The 27,396-nt window shown below is 45.0% G+C and overlaps 1 protein-coding gene across 1 annotated transcript; it reads right to left on the minus strand.

Annotated features, from left to right (window-relative positions):
* Positions 1-3,146: 3,146 nt before the first annotated feature.
* Positions 3,147-26,423, minus strand: LOC119700479 (AF4/FMR2 family member 1-like). Its single transcript, XM_038135658.1, has 19 exons — positions 26,247-26,423; positions 23,577-23,639; positions 21,491-21,611; positions 20,905-21,225; positions 19,349-19,393; positions 18,468-18,505; positions 17,671-17,791; positions 14,108-14,152; positions 13,875-13,961; positions 12,488-12,532; positions 12,289-12,375; positions 12,039-12,075; positions 11,614-11,665; positions 10,515-10,680; positions 8,980-10,125; positions 8,634-8,734; positions 5,824-6,616; positions 5,553-5,636; positions 3,147-4,908 (listed from the first exon to the last, which is right to left on the minus strand). The coding sequence occupies exons 2-16, from the start codon at positions 23,609-23,611 to the stop codon at positions 8,693-8,695; spliced, it is 2,388 nt and encodes a 795-aa protein (XP_037991586.1). The 5' UTR covers positions 23,612-23,639; positions 26,247-26,423; the 3' UTR covers positions 3,147-4,908; positions 5,553-5,636; positions 5,824-6,616; positions 8,634-8,692.
* Positions 26,424-27,396: the final 973 nt, after the last annotated feature.

Consider the following 27,396-nt stretch of genomic DNA (forward strand, 5'->3'; position numbering starts at 1 on the left):
TGCCACTGTCCAGCCCTGACCTCTGGGTAGAGAGGAACCTGGACTCCTGATGAGGGTGCAGGGAACCCTGAACATCTTACTGGGCAGCTGAATGAAACATCTGTGAATATTATGCAAAGGCTTTTTTTTTTTTTGTTTTTTTTTTTTGTTTTTTTTTTTTGTTTTGTTTCTTTACTCTGGATTTTACTAGCAGCTATTCCAGCTGCAACAAATAGTGCACCAAACAGAAACTGTTAAGTTGCTCGTGGTAGGGGTTGAGTGGTGTGATAGATGGATAATGAGATGATTGGCTCTTGCAATTAAAAGATAACTATTGTGTGAATATTAAGAAAAGCTTTAGTGATGTATAGTTATGTTATTGTAGTTTAGATGTCCTCTGTTCTCCCCATAGTTCCCTTTTCCCCCCTGTATTGTGACCATCAGACAGCCGAGGTTGTCTAAGACAGGTAAAAAGAAGGCGTGCACGTGTCCCTTACTTGGGGCAGTTGGGAATGGAAAAGCTTGTTGCTTAGGGGGTGTGGCAACATCTGATCTCTAGTCAAGTTACAAGAAAGCAGTCTCCACCAATAAATGGCAAAGAAGACATGACTGACAGACTTTGGGAGGGGCCAGGGCTGGCTGATGCAACCCCCAGGGGTATAAAATACTGAGCATCCATCTTGAAGATGAGCTGGCCACGTGCTATCCATGAGAGCAGTTCTCAGTGCTGCGAGTTTTTTCTTGTATAGTCCTTTTGTTGTATTTTTGTTAAGGTTTAATAAACCTTTTTAAATTTTCAAAGTGAGCAGTTGTTTCTCACACCCTAATTCCCAGCTCGTGGCTGGGAATATCTTTGGCTCCAAGCACTGATTCAGGCTCTCATGTCCTGTAGTCCGGGTTTTACTCCCATTCCTAGCTCTCAGGCTGTTTATTAATCCGGTTCTAGACCAAAAAAGCAGCTGTTACGCTGTCTGTCTCCTTTGCTCTGTGCTAGGCTATGGCTGAGTCCTCGATCACTTTGGAGGTCACCACATGTTACCTTGCTCGTGAGGGGGGGTTGAGGGGCAAGGAGACAGAGACACCTTACCACCAGATGGCACAGAGCACGTTTATTTTCCACGCCCTCCTTATAAATGGCATTTTGAAAGACCCGGTCTGGATATTCTCACTGATCTGAACACGCCCCCTCGGGATCTGGCCAGTGAAATGCTTGCAGCTTCATAAGAGATCTGATTTGGAAAAACCCCTGTCAGTCAATCCTGGGGCTTGGTAGCTAGCTACCTGGTAACAAGAGACCTCATTTCCTGGAAAACATCTACACTAGACCACTCCAAGAATTTGAGGGGTTTTTACCCCAGTGTGGTGAGTTTGAAATTTTGGTTCTTTCCTCCTTTTACTCTCAGGTGCTGGGAAGTGACTGGGTTAAGATGGAAACAAGATTCACCCACGCACAACAAGAAGTTTACCTCCACCTTAAAAAGTCTTTTGTTCAATAAATTTTTGTTTTTAAAGGGGCAGTTTAAGTGTTTTGTACACTGGTTATTTAAGCATTTTCCTTATATTTCACAGAACTCAGTCCTAACCAATGAACTTTTGGAACCAGTTTGGGAAAAATTAGGAAGTAAGAAAGAATTCCATAAAGAATTCTGTCATTTATTTAATATGATTATGAAATGCGTTCTGAATCTTGAGGAATATTTTAAAAAGGGTGAACCCCAGCTGAAAACCCCTCTTCTGTGTTTCCCTTTCCATATCCCTGCGCCCCATCCCCTGACACAAGTGTTTAGGTGATAAATGATAAGGCCAAATTAATAATTGATGAAGCCAAATTAAATAAAAAACAATGGATTTTATTTCACAATCGAAATACAATCTCTGATAGCCACAATCAAAAGGGACAGCGTCAAGCCCGGATCTCAATGCTGGGTCCGATCTCTATCACATCGAACCCCTAGTGTTCACAAAGACAGTCTGGTGGGGTTTGGTTTTATGCTATTTTTCTTGGAGCGAAGCTCCCCTCGTTCTTTTCTTTTCTCCGCATATTCATGCAGTCTCATTCTCTGTCCAGTGTTGGACAAAGCATCTCTGGGAAAAGATGCATGCTGAATTTTTGGTTAACAGGAACTGGGCATTGGGATGCAAGTTCTGGGTGATCTCCAGTTTTCTTGATCTTGAGTTGTTGTCGATCGTTGGTGGCTTGAGTGTTCCTGAATTGCCCACCATTTCCATAGGAGCCAGTTCCTTCACTTGCAAATTCGGCATTCCCTTCCGTGACCATCTGTGGTTTCACAATGTAGTGAGGTAACCTCTTTCTCCGGCTCCGGCGTGTGGATTTTGACCTTAGGATTATTTCTTACAGGCGTTTCACAGACATGATTTATTTCATACACACATTTCTTATAAGCACTAATTTATTCCGAAATATCTATCACATAAGGAAAGACTCCTCCAGGTTTTCACGTCTTTACTCCTGCTGCCCGAGCAGGCTCTCACTGCATGGCCACGGTCGCATGGTCACTTTCACATGCTTAAGATGGCAGAGACTGCATGGCAGGGCCCATGGGGTCTCCCCTTCCACCCTCTGGTCCTCACACCTCCTCCCTCAGTTCCCACGGTCCCAGGAGTGGGGGTGCTGGGTCAGAGAGGAGCGCCCGCTGATTGGCAAATTACAGCTGCACCAGATTCTTAAAACCAAGGGGAAAGAAACCCCACATGCGAGCCTTTTCCAAACACACAGTTTAACCAGCCTTGCAGTGTTGGAAAGGACAGTAAACAAAAGAATGGACGTATTTACCTCGGTTGTGTTATGAATGAGTGTCAAAATTCATATTTATTAGAATAGAGAAATAGATTCAGAATAGTATGAAATAAGGTAGATAGATATTAAAGTAAAAAGGGATAGAAGGAGAGTTACGTCTGGACATGTTCTCAGGGAAAAACCCAAGAAAAGTCAGTCTGCAGTAAAACACCAACGCATACCATACCAATAGACCCTATTTACATGTGAAACCCAACAGGGACCCTTGATTTCAAGATTGCAACCACACAGGGAATTACGCCATCAGCAGCACACCTGGATACCCCCGACTGGAAGGGGGAACACACTGCTTAGAATTTTAAAACAGTTCTGGGAAACCTCTCGGTTTGCAAAAGAGATTTCCAGTAAGAGCTGAGTATCGGAATTCAGGGTGATAACAAGGATATCTCTCTCGGGATGTGACTGTGTATTGTTAAGATTAGTCCTGTCTAGCACAAGACCAGAAGCCGATGAATTATTCCCGAAGACATCGAGGACAGGACCACCTTCCATCAGATACCATTCTACTGGACCGGAGAAACCTTTGGAGCTTGTTTAATTATAAAAAGGACAATGGACTTCCTAGCCCACGGCAAGAAAAACAGGATAAAAGACCTGCGTGGAGGAAACTCAGTGTGCTCGCTACACTCCGAAGCTGCCAGTGCTTGGAGCTGTTCAGCTCGACACCCAGGGTCTATTCCCCGGCTAGACTCTGTCCGATCCGTGGCTTACCGAAATTTTGTCAATTTGCGCGAAATAAATTTTGTACTTTGTTTTTATATCATAATTTGGCTCCGGCAAATTATTGATAAAATCAAATTGGCAATCGTATCAATAACAGTGGGAAGACGGGGGAATATGACTGTAAAAAGGAACCTGTTCATCTGTGTTTCAGGCACAATGAAATTACTTGCGCAAGTAAAATTTCTTGTTTAACAGTTTTTGAACTTGATTCTAAATATCTTGTATAAATAACATTGATCCAAAGCCCGTCAAAGTCAACTGAAAGATGACTGAAAAACTTGAAGGGTTTGGGGTTTTTTTGGTTTTTTTTTTCCACAAAAGTGTGATTTCTCTGAAAAAAATAACTCCTTGAGCCATACTGCAAGAATAATTTCCAGGAAATCTTTGGGTAGAGAAGGGTGTTAACTGAACACACTGGTGCTGTGGATGCTGCCTCCACTGTTAGCATGGCAAGGGAGAAGTGCTTGTGAACAGCTAATTTTTCCTTTTTGGGTTCCCTTGACAGGTTTCTAAGTCACTGGGCCCATCCTAGGGTGTGGCTGAGAGGGAGCCTGAGTCCTTTCCCACAGGAAGGACACCCTACTTTCGTACCAAATTCTGCTCTCAGACACTCACTGAGACCACCAGTGCTTGCAGGCAAATATCCAAATGCAAAATGTGCCTTATGTTCCACATTCAGCCACTTAATCCCTCCTTTGTCAGAAGAGATTCCTTTCCCTGGAAGCTCTCAGACTCACAACAATGTCCAAGCAATCCCAAGGACCCATTGCAGTTTTGCATCTCCACCAACCCAAACACCAAAAAGCAGCCCAAGGAGGAATTCTCCCTGTTGAGTCCCATCCCACCAACACAGGAGACAGAGCTGTTTCCAGCCACACTTCGGGTGTCATTTTGCCACCCAAACTTGGGTCTGACGAGACTGAAACTGAGCAAGACCCTCAGTAACACAGTCTGAGCGCAGATTTCTTTATCAACAATAGGTGTGAAAACTGTCCTGTTAAACCATCATGACATGGGCCCATTCAGAAAATTCATTGCACTAGGTCGTTTCATAGGCAGGTACCACCCTGCATCCCTTCTTTTGCAAGGTAGAAAAGCATTACCTTCAAAAAACACACAAGTTTTCCAGCTGGAAAAAAACCCTGCAACTGTATTTAAAACAAAAATAATATGCAGGTGCTTTGCATTGAACAATAAGAAAATAAATTTTAAAAAGCCCCAAACTTTCTAAGGCTTCAAAAGAACAGAGAACTTGGAACTATTTACATCCTGGAGACCCAATTAAGACTCTTGGGTCCAGTCTGAGCCACTGTAAATTCTGACTCATTCAGTGTATGAAGTCAGGCCAGCTCTTGGTCACATCACTTGGCTTTCTTCAGCAGAAAACTCTGGAACAAAGGGAGGGAAAGAGAAAACATTTGGTTGGATCAATCCAACAAACACATCTGGCAAACGACAGATAATAACCGGGGGTGACTTTAGTGCAATAGGATCTGCAAAACTTTTTGACTTTCAGCAGCTGCCTCTTTCTGGAGAGGATTTTTACAGCCCCCCAGCCATTCAGCTAGCCACATTGTGTTACTTTTGCAAGTTTGCCAGCAGATCATGGCAATGCATCCCTTTGCCCAGAGAGGCCCACAAAACTTGGTGTTTTATGGAAAATGACACTGCAAAGGCCCCATGGGATGGCAGGTCACAGCTTTTCAGTATTCCCCACTGCTTGTACCACAGAACAACACAACATTTGTAATTTCTAAAATGTGCAATAAAAAAAAGTATCAGCAGCTCTAGGAATTCCTTTTGGCCAATACTGATCAAAGGCCCTGCAAGGAGTCAAAAATTCATGTGCTGTCAGCTGTAGCCAAGCTACTTAGCAAGTGCTTCCCTGACAGGGCAGCACTTCCCCATCTCTCCCTCTGTCTTTGCTCCCAAAAGAAGTGCTCATGAGGAAGCAGAAGCCAGGGTGGCTGCAGGGCCAGCCCTGTCTGGTGTCTTCAGAAACTACAGGCAGGGCTGTAAAATAAACACTTACTGTTCTAACTCCAGGTCTTCTTGTCTTGTCTTCATGTGGCAGAGAAGTCACTGGAAGAGGATTCTTCTCATCTCCTGTCGATCCCTGAAAAACCACAGAGAGAAAACTGGTGAGAGAGAGATGCCTAAAGTAATTCCAAAGCCAGGCTTTCCTAAATTTCCAGAGAAAATGTTCATTTCTCCCAGGCATAGTCTATGCACCGGGCTCTCCCCCTCTTGCCTTCTTTCCCAGCAATCCCTCCAGTAATTTAAATGGAACCTTGGATTCTCACCTGGCAGCTCACAGTGCTTTGTACCATTATACTTTTCCCAAGCACAGAGAAATTCAGCAGCAGGTTTCCTTGTCCAGTGGCTGGGAGTGCAGTGAGGGCTGGAAGCAGGAAAATTATCAGGAAAAAGCAAGCAGTTAGAAGGCAGATAATACACAGTCTGGCCTAACACACATAATAATGTGTGGCCTAACACACAGCCCTTGCCCGTTCCCCCCCCCAGCCCCCAACTTCCTACACCCCATACCCTGAGCTGTCAGTAAACAGCCAAATTTGTATAAACTGCCAGTAAAATCTAAGTTTTTAACCCATAAATGCAACAATTTTTCCCACGTGATATAAAACCTTAGGGACAGGTTGCGGTCACACCCATAGGCTATTTTTAAGTAAACCACAGTTTCTTTTTTTATAAACACACTCCTTTTTATAAGGATATTCCTGTTATTTGCAGTTGCCTACAGTCAGAAATGGTTACTTATCTGAGAGGATGTTTCTGACGTGATTCACACAGCATGCATGGGTTGCAGGAATACTCCCACCAGCTCTCCTGGACACCAGTGATGATGCCCTGGGATTGCTCCCTGTGGTCTTCTTCCACTTTCCTGTGCTTGGCGAACAAAGGATCCTGGTTCCTGGCAGGGTTATCCACGGCAGGCAGGTTCAAGTCGTCAGTCGCAGTTCTGGTCTCTTTTGGGTAGTCGTGGTCAAATTTGGTGCACATTGTGCAGCAGTCATGGCCAGCAGTGGTGGCAGCATCACATTTTTCCTCTCGGTTTGCAATGAATCTTCTGATGCTCTGGACAAGAGAAGCATATTCATGACAATGATGTACATATAATGTAGGCATTTCTTAAAAGCGTGGCTATATCCTGCCCTTCATGCCATTGTCTCAACAAGGCAACACTTTCAAAGCTGAGAGGCTTCAAATAAGAGGGAGTTTGAATTGGCAGAGACTTTCACATTCAATAACAGAGTGGCCTAGCACATCTCTGATCATCTGAAATCAGGATGTCCATGGAATTCTGGCAGCAAGAAGCAGCACCAACCTTGTTTCTCCACTGCTCATTTCCACCATTTTTAGTCAGCTTCGCAAAGTTTCCAAGAACACACCAAGCAGCGAATCCTGGTGTTGTGTTGCACTAAATAGTTATTTAGTTATTTGCACTGGGTGTTTGGTAATTTGCACTGTTCACATGATTTGTATCCTATGACCACACGGTCTTCCCCTTTTCGCCCCCCTCAAGTGTCAGCGTTGGTGGTCTCTTCCTGGGTTACCCCTCCCCTCGCCCCTCCTCACTGGTATCCCATTGGCTGTGGTCCTTTTCCTCTACCCCCCATTCCCCCGGGATAAATGTCTCCCGCCATGAGGCAACCTCCTCTTTTCTGCCTGGGGGGTTGCCCAAGTCTGAGGTGTCTCCTCACAAGTCAATAAACAGAGGACATTTGTCCCCACGTGGAGAAGAGCTCTTCTGGTCTTTTGCCTTTCGTCCATGTAAGATCGTGTGGGCTGGGCTCCATAGCAAGCCGGATTGCACCTGAACAGCCCGTCCAGACACGGAGTCTTACATCCCAGCTCATGGACTGCAGCATCAGAAGAGCAGGAAATGAAGATAAACCCACTGAGAAGGCTCAGGTGTAAGGCTGCACTTCTTGCCTGACTGCTGTGCATGGGACAGTCCTCTCACCCCTTTCAGCACCCACTTTTCCCACGCTTTGGTCCCTACTCACTGCACACGTGCTCTCCAGCTGCTCTGCCTTGGCTCAGTTGATGCTGCGCCAAGGACAATTTGACACAGAACACAGCACCATCCCTGACCTGAACTGGAGCCCTCTCTGCCCAAAACTACCTCCTACTCTTCCCTCTCCAAAAGCCAGCACATGACTAAGACAGCTGCTCATTTTTCCTGAGGAAAAGGGAGGAAGGAATTCCAGAATTAAAGCTCTTCCATTCCTCATGCAATTGGAACATCCCTTCCCTCAGCCAGTCATCAACCCTGACACCTCTATGCTTTCAGAGAATGTCAGAAGGGAAAGGCTCCCTACCCTTAGCCACCTACACCTTCAGAGCTGCTTTCTGCACTGGTTGCTTCTGTGGAAATTCTTAAAATCAGAGAGTTTTAGGAAAGCTACAGAAAGCAAACCTCAGAGACAACGAAACTACAATTAGAGCTAAGCAATGGTCATAAGATTTATCAACAGAAAAATTATATAAGTAGAAAAATAAGGACAAATAAAACAATAGTCAGTATATTAACACTTGTCTGGAATAACTCCCTAAGCTACAGAAAAGTATGTCTAGCAAGATATTAAGAAGTTCTAAGCTTAATAGTAGAGCTCTGTGCATTGTGTTTTAAAGATTACAAACAAGTATTATATTCAAAATAAGCGGACATTGTTTTAACAAAAAATACATGTACTTATAGTAGTTAGATAGAACTACTCTCAATATGCTGTTCCTCTGTGTGAATAGTCAAAAAACTTTTAAATAAGTTGTAACATCGAGTTCTTTGTCTGCTATTAAAAAATGTAAACTACTAACATCTTCTCATTGTCATAACCATGTGATAAGACTAATGCTAAAAAATAAACAACTTAAGACATGTTCCACAACAATCCCATCCCATTCATAATTTATACATAAACCCGCAACCAACAATAGCTTCCAGCATGTAAAGGCCAATCTGCAGCAGTTGTAGTTGCAGAAGGCACACTTGTGTGTCTGGACAGGAGATACAGTTAGTTCTTCATCCTACCCTTCTAAAGAGAGACTTAAATTTACACATCTTTCTGACATCCCATCACTGCATACTCACTTCAGTTTATTGGAGCCTTTGTTTGCTGAAAGCTGAAATTTTGTTGGGAATTTTTTGTCTCATTCCTTTTTCTTCCTGGGAGTATCCCCCTTGTCTTCCCTCTAGCAGGGAGAATAAAAACAGGGAGAAAAATTCACTCAGGTCTTAAAAGTTCATGTAAAGTACAGACCAGTACAGCTCAGTTTGATAGATCTTGGTTGAAAACATTAAAAATAACACACTGGAACTCCCTTTAGAGGAGAAGCATCATGGCTCTACTGCCAGCCTATGAAGCGGAAACTCCACATGGGTTTTTCAAACACCACCTTGGTCATTGTCCAAACCCACTTCCCCTGGCCCCTCTCACCTTCTTCTTTCCAGGGGACTCCTCAGGACTCCTCACGGCTTTCCTTTTCAGGTCTGCCTCCCTTGCAGGCAAGAACAACTTGTCCCCAGGAGGCAAGGTCACTTTCTCCTTGTGCATATCTCCAGGCCTGTGGCCACTGGGGATGAGGGCATCACACTCCTGAGCATGTCTCAGGAGCCTGGGCTCCAAAAAGCCCTTGGCGTTGGCCTGGTGGGAGCTCTTGTCCTTTCCCTTCTCAGAGGGCTTGTGAAGTGCCGGCTTCAGGTCTTTTTTGTTGGTGGCTTTTGGCTTCATTGTTTGCTTGACTTTGGGCTGGTCCTTGCAAGACTGGTCTGTGACCTGCAAAAGACCAGGCTCACTCTCTGCCTTCCAGACTCTCTTAGATTCATTGTGTACGCAGGACATACTGGGCCTTTTGATACCCAGAGTATTCTTGGGCAAGGCCTCCTTGGTGTGCACAGGAGGCTTCAGAAAGCTATGTTTGGACATAACATCAGATTTGTGAGGAGCCTTGGCCACTTGGCCACAACTCTGGTCAGGAGCCTTGGGCACATGGGCACAGCTCTTGTCAGGGTCCTTGTGCTTCCTCTTCTCAAAGGGTTCTTGCTCTCCCAGCTTCAGGCCATTTCTGAAAGCAGGTTTTGTGTTCTCTGCTTCTTGGATCTTCAGCTTGTCTTTGGAGGACTGGTCTCTGACCTCCAAAGGACCAAGCTCACTCTCCAGCTTCAGGACTTTTTTGTATTTGTCATGCACCAGGGGCTTGCTGGGCCTTTTGATACCCACAGTCTTCCTGGGCAAGGCCTCCTTGGTGCGCACAAGAGGCTTCAGAGAGTTGTTTGTGCTCATAACATGAGATTCCTGAGGAGCCCTAGTCACTTGGCCAGAGGTCTTGTGAGTGTCCTTGGCCACTTGGGCAAAGGCCTTGTGGAAATCTGTGGCCACTTGGCCACAGCTCTTGTGAGGAGGCTCCCTTGGCCTGGAGTGCTGCTGGCAGGAACTGCTGCGGATGCCCTGCTCCTGCTTCACACCCTCCTCACGTCCATTCCCATGGGCAATTTCACTGAGACCCTCTCTTGGCACTAATCCTTGCTTTGTCTGGGTCACCAGGCTGTCAAGGCGCCACTTTTTAGCAGTTGATGGCTCAGGCTGCAAAAGAGAAAAGAAGGATTAAGGCCGGGTGCCTTTTTTGACTCTTTCTGTCCTAGCACAGCTCACCCGAGCCCAGGACTCTTGCCCAGAGGTCATAAAGTCTGGCTTTTGGCCTGTGAAAAAATGACTCTTAACTAACAGGCCATGGGCACTAACTTGCTCCTTGAGCACCATGGATGGATATGTGAGAAATAAAAAACCATAAACCAGTCAGTGGCAAATACCTAAGCCTTCATTGCAGTGAGAAGGGTCTTAAAAATCAGTATTTCCAGGACAAACCAGGCAGAATTTGGTAACAGAGTACAACATCTGCTTCCTTCCTAAGACACCACACTGCAGTGGGCAAGGGGCTGTGGAAGCAGCCTCTCCACGGCCTCTGTATTCACCTCACGTACTGGCAGGTCCAGCACCCTTGGCAGGCTGTCCTCCTCACTGCTACTGGAGCTGATCTCTCTGTCACAGACTGAGGAGCTGTGGCAGTCCCTGGTGCTCCCTGACTCTGAGCTGCTGGGCTGTGCTGATGCCATCCTCTTGTGCTGGGACTGGGGAATTCTGCAAGGCCACCAGGAGACAAAATTAGGAAGCAGCAGGGGGAAGGTTACTTACTTATTCCATTGACATGGCAGCATCCAAAGCTAAAACTGAACCCTGTGTTTGAGCACTGAGAGCAGAGGGGAGAAGGCCAGAGGAAAACATTGCCATACTCAAAATACAAAGCACCAGAATAAAAAAAAATGCTTGGAAATTATCAAACCTCCAATTCACACCCATTCAGATAAACATACACAATTCCCATAGGTTATAGAAATTTTGTGTTCATCCCACTCTGCAACTAGCTATATTATTAGCATATAAAGTAAGGTTCTTAAAAAGTCCATGTGAAATACTATATTTCTTTGTCTTTCTTTTTAAATGAAATAACTACAACACTTTTTTGAAAACTTCTACTTGGGCAACTGAAGACAGTTTTACAACAAAACAACTTTAAAATGTCATCAGTAGATCTACACAGTTTAGGTAACTGTAGCATTACTTGTCCTGCCAGGCATGAAAACCATATCCAGGAATTATCAGATTCAGCTGGTATTCCTTAGAGCATTTATGGCAGCCTAATGCATTATCAGTAGGTTGACGAGTACAAAGTGTGACAAGATGTTAAGCACCACAGATTAAAAGAAGACAAAAATTTCAGTCTGGTACACAAAGACTTAAGGTTTTTTTCTTCACTTTTATTATGTTTTGATTTTAATCACAGTGATTGTAGTCATGACATGGTTTAGTGCACTTGGCATTGATGATCTTCAAGTCCTTTTTGAACCTAAACAATTTAGTGAGTCCATCATGAAAGAACAATTTTTCTGTTGGTGAAAATTCCCTGCAATGAAGTTTTCTGAGAAAAATTTACTAATAACCCGAATTTTTGTGCATTCCATGTTCTTTTAAGTAACTGCCCAGCAGAGATGAGAACAGAGTGTGGTTACTTACGATGTTCTTGGCTGAGAACTCAGCAATGTTTCTGAAGCTGTGCCAGCCTGCTCTGGAAAGGAAAAATGAAAAGGTTGCATTTATATGCCTCCCTTGTAGCATATTTTACCCTGTGCTCTCTCAGCACCAGATTAGAGAGTCACTTTCTTCTAGGGAGGGGCTTGCCACCAAGATTGTTCATCACTCCAGGTGGGAGTTTCCTAACTAAATACTGCTTGTCTTCTGCTGAACTGCTACCTTGAGGTCTCGGTAATGATTGGTTAATTACAGTTTCTTAAGCCATTCCTAAATTCATCCCTGTTCAGCAAAGCGGAGGAAATCCTGCTGCTTAATCAGTGTGAACACTTGATGGTCTCTGCTACATATAACACACGAAATTACCTGTCAGCACACAAAGAACTGTGTTTTCTTTGCATTTTACTTACTCTGCTTCTGTGCTGCAGATCCATCAGGTTGGAATTCCTAGAATAAAAGGACAAAATAGCTTAGCATGTAGCTAAACAGCACATTTACTGACATCAACACTGTGTTAATGGCACGTTATGGGCATGTGCATTTTTGAATAAATACTTCTGAAACACTCTAAGAGCTGCCAAATAGCTGAGCTGGATTTCTGCTAAGCAGAAAGATCTCTTGTAATTTATCAGAAGCCTTGGCATAAATGGGCTGGGTCACCTTTGTTGCCAATGGAAGTTTGGAAGTCTCTGCTCTTGTAGGCATCTGGAGATGTGACGAGAGAGCTGGCCGTGAGCTGCTCATTTCCTGGAAAGAGAGGGAGAGAAGCAGCTCTCAAAATGTATTTTGTCCCCACCCATTTCATTAATGTATGCAAAACATAAGCAAACATAGAGATCTTCTATTTAAGATCACTTACCTTAAAAATTTCTTCAGTCAATGGCACATCAGAGGGCTTCTTTGCCTGAAACAAGAACAAGGGAAACAGAAGGAGTTTGTTTGGGTTTTTTACTAATTGGCATGAACTCAGCAAACCTTTGCTTACCAACAGCTCCACAAATGTATTGCAGATGTATTAATAATAAAAAGAGAGTAAGAATGAAAAAGGCTCATCTAAAGGGGAGTTAATAACAGAGACCAGGCATGGAGAGAGCTGAACCCAGCAATGTCAATTCCTCCTTCTCCTCTGAGATGTCTGTCTTCCCTTTGGAATCTGGCGGTCAGAGAGCACTGTTTCCATTTCTAAACTACTGCTCCTACTCCTACTTCACTTTATTACTATTACTTTTTTATTATTATTACTATTACTTTATTATTATTATTATCATCATCATCATTATCATATCCTTATTATCACTATTTTAAAAATAAGGTATGTTTTTGTAGTCTGCTCCCTTTATGAAACTGCGCTTTCCCTAAGTTGCTGTTGAAGCAGATGAACCTTGCAAAGGCACAGGCTGCCTCTGCATGTAAGAATTGTGCATAAAGCCTCAGTAGTTTTTAAAAAAACAAAACTAAAACAGTTAGAAATAATAGTTCTCAATTCTTCTAAGACAGTTCACAAGAGACAAGATTTTTTTGTCGTTTAGACAAATAAAATCAGATTCTTTCTTGTACTAAAGTAAAAAAAAAAAAAAAAAAAACAAAACAAAAAACACCAACAAAAAGACCTGAGTATAATGCAACCCCACACAAGACGCAGTTTCTGCTTGGTTTCTAACTCTCAACACTGTTTATGGTCAGGGAACTCAGGCAGATCTCCAGGCAGGCTCCTTCTGCCAAGACTGAACTTGAAAGATCTCTTGTAATTTATCGGAAGCCCTGAAAAAAAAATGGGTATAGGAATGTGCTCTTTGTTGACGGAGTGACAAAACTATCCTTTGTCTCCTTAAAAAAGAAAAAAGCTTAGAAATTTCTCTTCTCGATTAGGTGAAAAAGACACCTCGTAGGAGTTAAGAAACTTCACCTCAAAGTTAAGGATAGCCAATTGGACAGAAGCCAAAAAGTCCCGCCTAAGCAATTTACTAGAAAAAGAAGAACTAGAAAAAGAAGAACAAAGAAACTAATAGTTTTTGTGAGGTGTTTTACCAGGGGCAAGAACATCTTGCACCTGGCTCAGTTTTTCTTTGTCGAGTTTTGTTATTTTGCCTTCTATTAAAACTTTTCTGTTTCCAACACTACCACAGAAGCCATCCTGCTGATTTTATGCTTTCTAAGGTAGCTGAGCTATCTTGGGTGAGATATAAATCTCCAAGAGCTTATGAGACCTGGCTTGAGGAGCCCATATATCAAGTGGGCTGGGTTACCTTTGCCTGCAATGGAAATCTGGAAGTCTCCGTTCTCGCAGGTGACTGAAGGGAAGGCAGGAGAGGTGACAGGGGGCTGCTCATTTCCTGGAAAGAGAAGGAGAGAAGCAGCTCTCAGGAGTTTTCCTGATGGACACAGAGAGAGTTTCACCCTTCCCAGAGTCAGAGAGAGCCACCTCTTCATGGATTTGTACAGGCTTTCCCATGGAGATCTGGTATTGATGAGTACCCACCTTCAGTATTCCTTCAATGGACTGCACATAAATGTGCACAATGGGCTGAAACAAAAAAGAAGGAAGCATTTTGAGTTTGTTTGGGTATTTTACTCATTGATAGCAAACAAGCATGTACTCAGTAAACATTTCCTGACCAGCAGCTCTAAAAAAGTCATGCAATTCCATTCATAATGAAATGCTAGTAAGGAATAACACTTTCATCTGAAGGGCAGTAAGGAACAGAGAGCAGGCAGAGCAAGAACTGAAACCATCAGTCACCTCCAGCAAGATCAATGTCTGGCTTCCCTGAAAGTCAGGAAATACTGCTTCCATTGCTGACTTTATTATTCATCTTATTAAGAAAGTATGTTTTTGCAGTCTCCTCCCTTTATTGAATATCACTTCCTTTAGTTGCTATTGTAGCAGCTAAGCTTTGCCTGCAAAGGCATAGGCTGCCTCTGCATGTGAAAGAGTTGAGCAAAAAGTTTCATTAAGAAAAAACAGTTAGAAATAATAGTTTCCAATTCTAGAGGAATTCCCAGTTCAGTTCTAAAGAAGGAGTAATATTTGTCATTTGCCCAAATAATATCAGACTCATTTATGTAAAGTAAGAAAAAAAAAACAAAAACAAAAACAAACAACCTTGATTTAAATGCAACCCTTGTAAGGTGCTTGGCTTCCAGCTCAGAACACTGCTCCTACTCAGATAACTCGGGCTGGCTCCAAGCTGAAAGCACTTGACCATCATCACTTGGGCTCCTGGAGAGACATCCTACTAATTATTACACACAGCACTTGAACATAGAAAAAGGTTCAGGCTTTCAGGCACAGGAGCTTTTCTGAAGGACTAAAGCAGAGATCACAAACTTCAAACTAAGCCCAGCTAATGGACCAGCTCTGCAAGGTTGCTTTGATTCTGGTGAGCATCTCTGGCACAAGAAAAGCACCCACACATGGAGCTCGTGCAAGATAGAGCAGACCCTTCATCTGTTTTCAGCCAACTTCAAGGAAGACCTCTTCCTTCTACCTGAGAATAGCAGTGATCTTGAGTTGTCCTCAAATTCTGCTTCTTGGCTTCAGACTTTGTAAACTGCAGAGGAGCACAGCTTCACTTGCCCTTTTTTTTTTTTTTTTTTTTTTTTTGCCTGTTTGGTTGGGATTTTTTTGACTCTTTTTTAAACACACTCCAAGGAAGATGCCACATTCCTGTTCCTTTCTGCACACTGACACTCCCTAATTCTTGACCCTGCCATGAAGCCTCTCACACATCCCTGTCTGTCAGTGCAGGCAATACAAGGCTCTCTGCTGGGCTAAGGGGCTCCTAAAGGCATGAACGAGGAGGCTGGCTTTACAAACAGCTTTGTTCAGGTGCTGGGAGAAGAGGTGAAACCTGGCACAGGAGGATAGGAGATACAAATAAGCTTCATTGATGCACTATTTTTAAGGCTTCTCACAGCTCATTTGGAAAGATGCCTTAAAGAGACTGGGGTGACATTGGACAGTGAAGTTTCTGCTTTGGGGAAGAGGTGAAAGAGCTGTTCAGTGTCTCTGTGAAGGCAAAGTGAGTCCCTGCACCATTATCCCCTGTGGATTAATTCACCCTGCACTGGATTCTGCTTGCCTGTTCCAGCTAGAAGCCTCAAGATTTCAGTGCTGCCAGGAAAAGAAGCCATCAATAAGTATTATGGATAAGGGTCAAAATTCATAAATTAATTCATGTTATAGCAAATGTAATATAGTTATAAGTACAAAATATGTTAGAAATAGGTATAGAAATTAAAGGGTTGAATTCTATTTGGGGAACCTTGTCTGGACATGTTTTAAGGGACTCCAGGGAAAAGCAGGCCGGCAAGATTGGTAAACTGACACACACACACATACCATACAGAAAGACCACATTTACGTGTGAAATACAACAGTAACTCAGGGTTTCGAGGTCTTGGTTAAGCAAAGGATTATGCCATCGACAGCACACCTGGACCGAGGGAAGAAGGCAATACTATTCAGACTTGTAATCTGTTTCTGGGAAATCTCTTAGTATGAAAAGGGATTTCCAGTAAGGGATGCTTATCTTGTATTTGGATTGATAACTAGGATATCTCTCTCAACATGGGATGGTGTGTATTGTAAGCATGATTGTTTGAGTCCTGTCTAGCACAGGACAAGAAGTCGATGAATTATTCCTGAAGACATCAAGAACTGGACCATCGTTCATCAGATAGCATTCTCCTGGACCGGAGAAGCTTTTGGGACTCACTTGATGAAGAAAAGGACAAAGGACATCCTAGCCTGTGGCAAGAAAAAGAGTATAAAACCTGGACTTGAGATTGCTATGGTGTGCCGCTGCACTCTGGAGCTGCCAGGGCTCAGAGCTGCACAGCGTGACACCCAGGGTCTATTCCCGGGCTAGACTCTGTCCGATTCGTGGCTGACCGAAATTCTGTCATTTGAACGCGAAATAAATTTTGTAATTTTTTTATTATCATAATTCGGCTTCCGTAAATTATTGATAAAATTAGATTGGCAATTTCATTCATAACAATAAGGAATTCCCAGCTGACCTGTGCCTTAGACATTGAATGAGCCAAACTCCTGGCCTGGAAGAAATGGCTTTCCTAAGGGATGTCCAGGGAGGTCCCAGGAAAAATCCTATTTGGCGTATGGCTGTTCAGTATAACTGAGGCCAAACACTTTAATTCTAATGGAATTCAAAGCAGGAGGAGGGAAGAAGAGCAGAGTTTCTTGTGCTCTAGACCTCTTCACTGTCAGGTTCCCTGCAGGGCAGGAGTCTCTCCACAGCTCTTGTTTCACCCAAAACAGGAGGGAGGGGTGAGCTTTCAGCCAAAGGCCCCCTTGATCAGCCTTCCCAAGATGCTTTCTCTGGCTGAATCTTTCTCCTCCATGCAGCACAGCTCACTGGACATTTCCTCAGAGCCAAGAAGCCCAGCCCTGTTGCCCAATCACCTCTCCCATGCTGAACATCCAGCACACAAGCCATAGATCCAGGGCTGCAGCCTCACTGTTTCTTCCTCTTCCTTCCTCTCCAGGCTTAAGCACTGCAGGACTGTATTGTCAAAGACAGGTTCATCTTTCAGAGCAAGTAGAAGGGGAAAAATATGACATCAACAGAACTGAAATGAGGAGAAAATGAAAGAAGGGATTTTTCACTTATAGAGCCATTGTCCAAAACACCCATGAAGAGAAACCAGTCACTCAGGGGCCACAGTCCAGAGGTCCCTACTGCAGAGGAGGATCATTCAGCATATTCACTCAAAGTTTCATCTCTCAGCTTCAAAACTGACTAATTCTGGAGTGAAAACTCCAGAAGGGTTAGACAATGATGCCAAAGGACAAGTGGGAGCACCGCCAGGTTTGGCACCAGAAGTCCAGGAGGGGTTTATTAATGACAAAATCTAGAAAGGAAGCAGAGGGCAAGAAATGTCTGATGCTTCTGCAGAGGTCTCAAGGGGACACCTGAACAGTGACAGTATTTCAGGTCTCCTGTCCTGACTGCCCTCAGGCAGCAGAGAGTGTGAGGCAAGGGGCTGCGGGAGCAGCGTCTGCATTTGATTTGCATTCACCTCAGGTGCTGGTGCTCTTGGAAGTGCAGAGACTGAGGAGCTGTGGCAGTCCCTGGTGCTCCCTGACTCCGAGCTGCTGGGCTGTGCTGATGCCATCCTCTTGTGCTGGGACTGGGGAATTCTGCAAGGCCACCAGGAGACAAAATTAGGAAGCAGCAGGGGGAAGGTTACTTACTTATTCCATTGACATGGCAGCATCCAAAACTAAAACTGAACCCTGTGTTTGAGCACTGAGAGCAGAGGGGAGAAGGCCAGAGGAAAACATTGCCATGCTCCAAAAATAAAGCACCATATGAAAAAACCCTCTGGGAATAATCAAAACTTTAAATCACACCCAGCCAGACACGAATGTAAACAAGATCTCACTGCTACATTGTGAAGCTGCATTCAGCTGACTAAAGTTGAAAAAAAAAACCAGAATGGCCCAGTGCATTTCTAAAAGCCCCAATCCCAAAAAGAAACACTTCCAATAAAGGGTAACAAATTTCAGGATGGATTCTTGGTCAATAAAAAAACATACAGACACGCTGGGGGCGAGGAGGAGAAAAGAACGTAACACCTGGGGAAATACAAGTCTGGTTCTTAGGCAAACTCCAGCATGCCTGGATTATTCATTTCTAATGATGGGAGCTTTCCTGAAACCCCCACAAAAAGGAAACCAATTTTCAACAGCAGCCCTGAGCAGCATCAAACCAAAGCCTGCAGCTTCAAGGGAAACCAGGAACCCCCTCCCCTCTCCCCCTCAAATGAAAAGTAGTTTGTTTGGTCTAGAGGGTAGTTTGGGAACACAACTGTACCTTGGAGGAGCAAGCGAAGAAAATGGCTTCTCTGCAACCTGTTTTGTTCACAAAAACAGAGAGGAGAAGGGGAGGCAAGGTTAGCTCTGGGAACTCAGCACAGGTGGGGATGATTTAAAGGCATGTCTGCATGCCTGGTGTGGGCAACACCTAAAACTGACTTGGTTGGCAGCGCTCTCAGCACTCCCACTTCTGTCTAACACTCTAAGATAATGCTTTTGCTGACAATCAAGATAAAATGGGGTTTGTGCTTCCACACAGATGACATGCTTCTAGTGTTCATGAAAAGCATCATATTGGAGATCACAACTGAAACAAGAGTATGAGTCCCTGAAGCATTTTCCATTCATCTACCTCCTTTGGCTCAAACATGTTACAGCTCTACAAACACAGAGCCCACTGAAAACAATGGAAAAGAGGGAAGAGAAGTTTGCTGCCACACTGGCCCTCTCAGGAACACTCCAGGGCACAATGGCATCTGGTTTTCAGTAATAGATGGGGCTGATTTCCCTTTGTTTCCCAAATGGAGATTTGGAAGCCCAGACATGAGACAGCAGGTCCAGAGCCTTTGGATAAGGGGAGCTCAGGAAAGGCAATCCCCAGCTTGAGGGAGGAGCAGCTCTGGCTGCCTGGCATGAGTTGTCAGTCTGGTTCTTGAACTGCTCTAGACAATGTTACGCTCACAGACTGAGAGGAAGACTGATCATACAACTCCAGCTTTTATCCCTACTTCTCCTCAGCCCACCCCAGAACACACTTTCAGGAAGGGCAACATCTGCTGAGTGAACAGGAGCTGAGCAATGCATTTTTTTCTCCAGCCATTTCTTTAATGTATGCAAAACATAAGCAAATACAGAGATCTATTATGGAGGAGCACCAACCTTCAAAGTCTTTTCAGTGGATGGCACATCCATGGGCTTCTTTTTCTGAAACAAGAATGAGGGAGGCAGAACTAGTTTGTTTGGGTTTTTTACTAATTGACATGCACACAGCAGCATTTGGTTACCAACAACTCTAGAAATGTCCTGCAATTCCATTAATAATAAAATGCTACTGAGGATAAAAGCCCCATGTAAAGGGGAATTGATAATGGAGGCCAAGTGGAAAACCAGCTGAAATTCCCAAAGTCATCTCTTCTGCCTCTGAGAAAAAGAGGAAATCCCTTTGGAACCTGGCAGTCTGGAAATATTGTTTCTATTCTTAAACAACAACTGCTACTACTACTGCTATTTATCATTACTGTTATTATTATTATGTAAGTATGTCTGTGCAGTCTTCTCCCTTTATGGAATTATACTATTATACTAGGAAGCAGCTAAGCTTTGTCTTCAAAGGCACAGGCTGCCTCTGCATTTAAAAAGTTGTGCAAAAACCTTCCTTAGTTAAAAGAAAAACAGTCAGAAATAATAATTCCCAGTTCTTCTAAGCCAGTTCTAGAGAAAGAAGACTATTTCTCATTCATCCAAATAAAATGAGACTTCTTATTCTTCGGAAGGCAACAGCGGTCTGGACAAGACACTGAGTTCTAATGCTTCTGGAAAGATGCACCACAGTTTATGCAAATTCTGGCTGATTTGAGGCATCCTCTTCTTGCCCCTGCAGGAGTTGCAAATCCCCAGCTACCGTTTCTCACTCTCCCATGGCTTGGCAAAGTGATGGATTTAGCAGCCAAATTTGGACCAATGGAGGTTCTTCCCAGAGAAACGCTATGGAGAGAAGTTGGCTTTGGGCTACCGCAAAGAGCTGAGTCCAGCCCCAGCTGATGGCAGAAGCTGGCAGGGACTCCACCCCTCTCTCAGAAATAATTTTTCCGGGCACCCACTCCTTCCCCTCTCTCACCACACTCTCCAAGGAAGATGCAGCATCCCTGCTCCTTTCGTCACACTGATACTCCCTCAGCTGGGCTTCCAAGCAGCAAGGAAAAACACTGCCCATTGCTGGTAGCCTGAGGGCTGATTGCAGTACTCTGCACTTTCAAGAGTTTGAGATCCAGAATGGTGCTTTATCTTTTTGGCGTGAAGAATGGCTCCTGCAGAAGGCAAGGCCCTGCAATGCTCTCCTTCTCTCAGCTTCCTCTCATTTTCCACAAGATGTTGCCTTCAGTCCTTTGCAGCTGATCAACACCCTTTTCCAGGAAAAGCTGACTGCAGCCTCCAGCTCTTCCTTCTCCTTCCAAAAGCCAAACACAATTTGGAAACCACCTCCATGGCCCTCCTGACTAGCTGCCATGGCTCAGCACTGTGGGCTCCTACATTCCATAGGGCACAGCAACATCCCAGTGCTGATGGATGAGCCTGGCAAAACCCCAAATTGCACCTGGGAACCAAGTGCCTTTGACGTCTGGGAAGGCTAAGCCACGAACCAGGCAGGGCCTGTGTGCTGGTCCCTTGGCCTTGAGGGACTGCCAATAACAGAGGACCTCAGCAATTGAACTCACCTTGACAGGCTCAGGAAGAATTTCAGATTGTGGAGCTTTGGCTTCTGACCTCCAGTTTGAGAGACCTTCGTTGCTGTCATCATAGTTCTGCTCGGGGTTAGGTGTGATGTCCAGTGATTCTGGTGAGGATTCTCTCCATATGTCCTCATATGGATTTGTCTTACTGGAGGCTGGCCTGTGACTGGGAGCCTGTAAGTTGGATTTGGGCTTTTTTGGACTCCATATGGGATTCAGAGGGGACTCATGGCTCAAGAGCACCTTGGAGTCCTCATCACCCAGCAAGTTCTTAATGCGCCTTGACAGCTCATCTTCTTTATCAGTCTGCAACACAAGAACAGAAAGGGAAATGTCAGAAACACCCCAAGCAAGAGATCCAGCTCAGCAAGAGACATTGCTCAGCATCTTCATGGAATCACCATGCATCCCACAAGGGCAGTTAGGCAAGTTCAGTGCAGCAGATGGGAAGATGCTGTGTTTGCAGGGATCAGGCTCAAGTTGCTACAGCCCATGCAGAAGACACAGCTCTCCTCTCCCACCCCAAGCCTCCTTCCTTCTCTCCTTCCAGCCTGCACTCCACTTCCATTACCTTGTAGGGCTTGGCAAAGAGGGGAGTCTTCTCCAAAAATGGATATTTCTCCTCTGGAGCTACCTGCCTTCTCCGCCTTTCTTGCTCCAGAATACGGAGCAAGTCTCTGTTGTTGTTCCGGCTTTCAGACAGAGAAACAGAAAAGAGACTTAGCACTCGAACCCCTGTTTATACTCCGTGCAGAAACTGGGACTTTCCCACAAGGGCGTATGTCCAGCAGCAAAGCAATGTTGAAATCCTCAGGATGCTGACAGTGGACAGATCAGTTCTGTCCAGTTTGTGCTGTGCCCCAGAGCAATGAGACACACAGGGGACAGCACACATCCTTCTCAGGGATTGCTACTCCTGATCCCAGCCATCAAGAAGGGTGGTAAGTGAAAGACTCTCCCCCCATTTCCTTGTGAAACAAACACAGAAGCAGTCACTGGGGTGATCAGTACATGAGCTGGCAAATCCACTTGCAATGATTAATGCGAGAAACTGCCAGTCTCCCCTTTCAGACCTCTCACCCCAGTCTCTCCCCTTGCGAGTCAAACAGAATCTTCTATTCTGAAGGTGTTCCAACTTTCAAGGCTTGAATTTTGTCCACTTTATAAACAACCTTGGAAATTCACTTTCTACTTTAAACAGATATTTGGAAAGCTGCTTCCCTAGAAAATAATGTAGCTGCATTTAAAGCCATCCTATCAGCATAATTAGAAAGGAGTTCCCAGACATTCAGAAAACACCAGGTCAAATCCCCCTGTTCCTCCTCAGCCATATATGCATGTACTCAATCACACCTGCCCCACAACAAAACACCAATAAAGTGTCCCTTCATGGGAAATGAGATCCTTTAAAGTGTCGCTGGCCTTTGAAAAACTACTGCAAAATGAGGGAAACTCTGCCTCTGATATTTATGGACATTGGGGAAGGGAAAGCATGCAGGCACAGTGGATGCAGGTATCTATTTCTACTCTACTCTACAGTCTTCTCTATACATACAATTTGCAAATTCCTCTTTGCAAATCCCACTTCCCAAGTGTCCCAGGTTGCAAGGGGAGAGCCTTGTCTTCTCCAGCAGTGATACTTACTCCAATACCACACCAATAATAAGCTCCTGAAAGTTTAACCATTCCTAGAGCCGAGACACAGCTGCCTCATCTCATATTGAGGGGCCGATGCTTAAAATAAACAGGTTTTTGCACTGGATGGCGTTCCTAATTCAGAGTATATGAGTCTGCTGTCTACTGAAATGCCCAGACTTTTTAGATAGGCCTATAGATCTCCCAGTCTCCCCAGCCCTGGAGACACCTTTGCTGCCCATGTGTGACCTGGCCATTAAAGGTGTTTGTCAAGATGCTCTTCAAACCCTTTGCAAACCTGAGCTCTGCTGCCACTCATAACCCTGCACAGTTCCCTTAAGGCTAGGGAACTTTGGAAGCTTTGGGAACTGCACCTCCAGGCTTAGCACCAACACGCCCAGCACCTGGGAGCCTTGGTACAGGGGGACTGCACAGTCCTAACCCCTCCATCTCCAGGGGGAAAACAGCTCAGCAGTTGAGAGTTAAAAATAGTCCTGGACTTGCTGCAGCTGCTCTACACTTGATGTGTCACCAGGAAAACCCCAACAACCTGACTGTTCAAAGAGGTAGATGAAACTGAAAGCCTACCCTGAAACACCACCTCGGTCCTCATCATCTTCAAATATGTTCCACAAGAAGTAAAAACTTGCACAAATCACCCCCACCCCAAAAAAACACAACTCATGCTTTGCTACAGACTGAAACAGGAAAATACTCCTAGGCCAAAAGCATCCCCGACTGCAGAAGGGAGTGCCCTGGCTCCAGTAATAAGAGATTGGCTTGAGAAAATTCAGCAGAGAATCTGCCCTGACCCATGATAACATCCAGGCCTGGGTCTATAACAGAAACTCTTAAAATACCCATGTGCTTTGAAACCACTCTCACTGACAGGACAATCCTTACTTAATTTGTCCCACTCTGGAATTCTGATTCTTGCATTGGAGTGGAAATTCTTTTTCTAAACCATCATAACATTCATCACAGCACCTGGGAAGCCAAGATTACATCAAATTAATTCCTACCTATTGTCGCTGTTCTGGTTGTCTGTCGGTTCCATAATGAAGCCTCAGTTTGAGTCAGCTTCTCTGGAAGAGAACAAACAGATATTCACCATCTGCATGAGTTCATGACTAAAGGGGAGGTCAAGATCTCCAGAGACTTGCTACACTCAGAACCTGGAGTGCCCGACTGGGAGTCATTCCAGTGCTCCTTAACATAAACCATCCAAACACGAGGATTACACGTAGCTGAGAATGGGAGAACCAAGAGAACCCTTTTCCCCTTCCCCCAGCAGTGATGCTGCATTTCAGATCAGCACTTAACTCCAGATTTGGCCAAGAGCACGACAAACCAGGCCACAGCTACAGGATCCAGGAAATTCAGTTCAATTTTCAGAACAAAAGTGCCCTAAAGAACCCTGCCTGTAGACAACAAAATGGGCCCCACATGAATGGCAGCATTTGTGGAAAGAGGAAGGAAAGAAATGGAGGGCAAAAAAAAAATAAAAAGACAGTTCTATATGAAAAGGTAACAATATTCCCTCAGCAGATGCAAGAGGGAATCTTGCAAGGCAAGATCTCAAAAATGCAGAAAAACTACTGAAAACATTTACATTGCAATTTGTGGCATTCACTTGCAGCATCTCACACTCTGGAGGGAGCAGATTTCTCACTGGGGAGGAGGCTACAGGAGCAGCCTGTAAAGTCTTCTGAACCACCCCACTGAGGACAACTGGTGTGAAACAGGAGCACAGACACTTGGGGGAGGAGGTGAAGCAGCTGAGCTCCAGGCCATAGCTTTAACACCAGGGAAGGGACCACCAGGGAACCATTTTACAAGCCACAGAGAGACACAGGCCACTACAGATGGGAATCCTGTCAAACCCCCACCTCCCCATGCAGCTGGGAAGCCTAAGAATAGACACTCACACTAAGCTCAGGACACATCTGGAAGCAAACAAACACTGCATCTTTGCTGCCCCCTCACCATCATGAAAACCAAAATGCTGGCTGAGAAACAAGCTGCCTTAAAAGAACAAGGTGCCTGCTTGAATTTAAAGATAAATGAAGGTGGGAGAAGTAGCAAGTGCATACAAGGAGAAGTCATTCCAACTTTGTTCCAGCTTCTGTTGAGTGGATTGACATAACTTGTGTAGAGAGATACACACAGACTTGTGAATAAACAGCGTGGCAGGGAGGCCTGCTCTTCCGCCAGCTTACCCTTAACATGGCCACAAAGCACGCAAGTGGCCAGCAGGAAATCTAGATTCCACTAAACAGTCAAAACATTTTGCAAATGCTCTTGACAGGGCCAGGTTTTCAGCCACACTGGAGCTCCGTGGATTTGAGGTTGCGTGGGCAGCAATAACCTGACACTATTGGCACAAGGCACAAATGCTCTTGCAATCAAGCTGTGCTTCTGAACACAAGCTTTCCTTGCTGTGGAGAGGAAAGCAGGCACCCCAGTGACCCTGCTGGGAAGTCTTACAAGCTTTTGACAGTGCTTTTTTTTTTTGGCCAGGTTCATTTCTGCATTCTATAGCAGGAAATATTTGATTGCTCTTCTTTCTGCCTTCTCCATCCAGCCACAGGCAAAGAGGTGCTCTAATGAAACAAGGAAGCTTGGAAGCTGCTTGGAAACTTAAACCTTATGTATCCACCTCAAGAGCTTTTCCTTCAAATGTTGCTATCACTAAATTTCACATGATATTTTTATGGACAAAGCTTGGTGTTTTGCATATATTGAGGTATTTGAAGGGAGAACTTGACATACAGCCAGAGAACACACCAGATTCATAGACCCACAGCCCCATAAAACCATAGAAGCACAGAATGTTTTAGGTTGGAAGGGGCCTTAGATTTCACCTTGTTCCACTCTTCTGCCATGGGCAGGGACACCTTTCACTAGATGAGGTATTCTCAAAGACTTGTCCAACCTATCTTTGAATGATTCAAATATTCTGGTGGCCATTTTTCTTATATACATACGATATACAAATACAGATATAGACAAGGCCATTGTAATTATATAATGGCCTTGAGCCTTAAAACTGGAAAAATTACAAATCAATAGCTTTGGCTTCACTTTGGGATATGGGTGTTTCCACATGGACTTTGCAACCTCCCTCTGGAGTCCCTGGCTGTGACAGTTCAACTGTCAGAGCGGCCCCTGGCAGCTGCTCCCACTCCCAACGGGGCAATCCCAGGATGGAGCACCTGCTGCAGGCACTGCCCAGGAAAAGCCCAGAGTTCCCCCTGCCACACATCTGCCAGGTCTGTCCTTAAGCCTCTCCTTCTCAGTGCTGGCACCTTTTGGCAGCACATGGGGCAGAACCCAGGGGGCTTTGGGCTTCCCATGTCACCCTCCTTTCCCAGGGATTGCCTGGCTCTCCCGCTCTTGAGACACTTACAATTCAAGCTGAATCAGCAGCAAGCCCTCCTGCAACCTTGCCCTCTCCACTTGAAAGTGATCTGTCCCACTGCAAGCTGGAGAATAATAATGCTAAATGTTTGCTTAAAGAAGGCCTTAAAGGCAATTTCCCTGGCCAGTGACTCTTTCCCAGCAAACTGCTGTCAGCTTGCGGTGGCAGGAGCAAGAGCCTGAAGCTGTTCCTGTTGGTGCTCAGCGCTGGATTGCAGCAGAGACAGCCCCGGCTGGCCTGTTCGCACCCTGGCAGCAAAGCGCAGAATTACCTGGCACAAGACACCAGGCTCGCAGGCGATGAATGGCTCCCGAGTGGCAGTCAATGAGCTGCGAACAGGCTTTCAGGCCAAGCGATGCTCCCCGGCTGGAGCTGCGCTCGCTCCGTGCTGCTGCAGCCTGCGGGGCGCTGCCCACAGACCGTTCTGCCGTTGGCAGAGCCCCGGTGCCAACGGAATGTCCCGGGAACGGCCGGGGGGTGTCCAGGTGCCACCGGGGCGGGGTCAGAGGGCACGGAACCCTGCTGGAGCCCGCCCTGCGGGAACCCAGCCTGCCAGGCAGCAGCACACGGGCTCACCCCGAGGCAGGGAGCAGCAGGGCCCTGAGCCCCCCAGCCCCTGTGCCTTGCCCAGCAGGTGAAAAGGAGCCACTGAGGGAGCCCTCGGGGACTTGAAGTGAAAAAGGCTCTGCTCAGAAACAGGATACTCATTGCCCAGCCTCTTTCCCACTTAACCCAATGGCTCCGTATGAACTTCTGCGGTCTTTGAAAATAAAAGCAGAGCCTTCATTTCAATTCATATTTCTTTTGTTTTACTACAAAATTTTCTACTTCAGCCTCTTGAAATGTACAGTTTGGTTTTAAAGCATGTATGTTCCCTTGTCTCACTTTCTCATGCTTAATGCTGGTGTTCAAGGGAGAATTAAGGGATATTGCCTTCTAGCCTTGCAATATTTAAATAAAAGGTCTCCTTGGTGTGCAAAGGAGGCTTCTGGCTGTTGCATTTTTTGTGGGCAGATGAGTGTCTTGGCGAGCTCTGGCCACTTGGCTGTTGAGGGGAGGCTTCTTTGGTTCACTGTGCTGCTGTGAGGAATTGCTGCTGATGGACCGCTCCTGCTTCTTGCCCTCCTCATATCCATCCCCACAGGCAATTCCCATAAAACTCTCTCTTGGCACTGTGGTCTATTTTCTGGCTGCAATCTAGGCCATTCTTTTTTTTTTTTTTTTTTCCCTTCATGGCTATTTTTTCCCAGAGGCATTACTGCCATCTTTGACGGGCTCCATCACAGCCAGTAGTGGGTACATCTTGACGTTGTTTTTAAAGGAACTATTTCATTTCTGCTTGAGAAAAGAAAAGTGACAAATGCTAAAAACCAATCACATGAGGCCATGTATTAAAATGATGGAAAGCAGTATGTAAATAA

Source organism: Motacilla alba, chromosome 4, assembly GCF_015832195.1.
Source record: "Motacilla alba alba isolate MOTALB_02 chromosome 4, Motacilla_alba_V1.0_pri, whole genome shotgun sequence".
In the NCBI taxonomy this organism is placed as follows: Eukaryota; Metazoa; Chordata; class Aves; order Passeriformes; family Motacillidae; genus Motacilla; species Motacilla alba.

Coding starts and splice junctions, on each gene's coding strand:
- LOC119700479 (XM_038135658.1), bottom strand. CDS start 23,611: ATGGAACCGACAGACAACCAGAACAGCGACAATAG. Junction 21,612..23,576: donor AACCAGAACAGCGACAATAG/GTAGGAATTAAT, acceptor TCTGTCTGAAAG/CCGGAACAACAACAGAGACT. Junction 17,792..18,467: donor TCTTCGCTTGCTCCTCCAAG/GTACAGTTGTGT, acceptor GTGGCCTTGCAG/AATTCCCCAGTCCCAGCACA.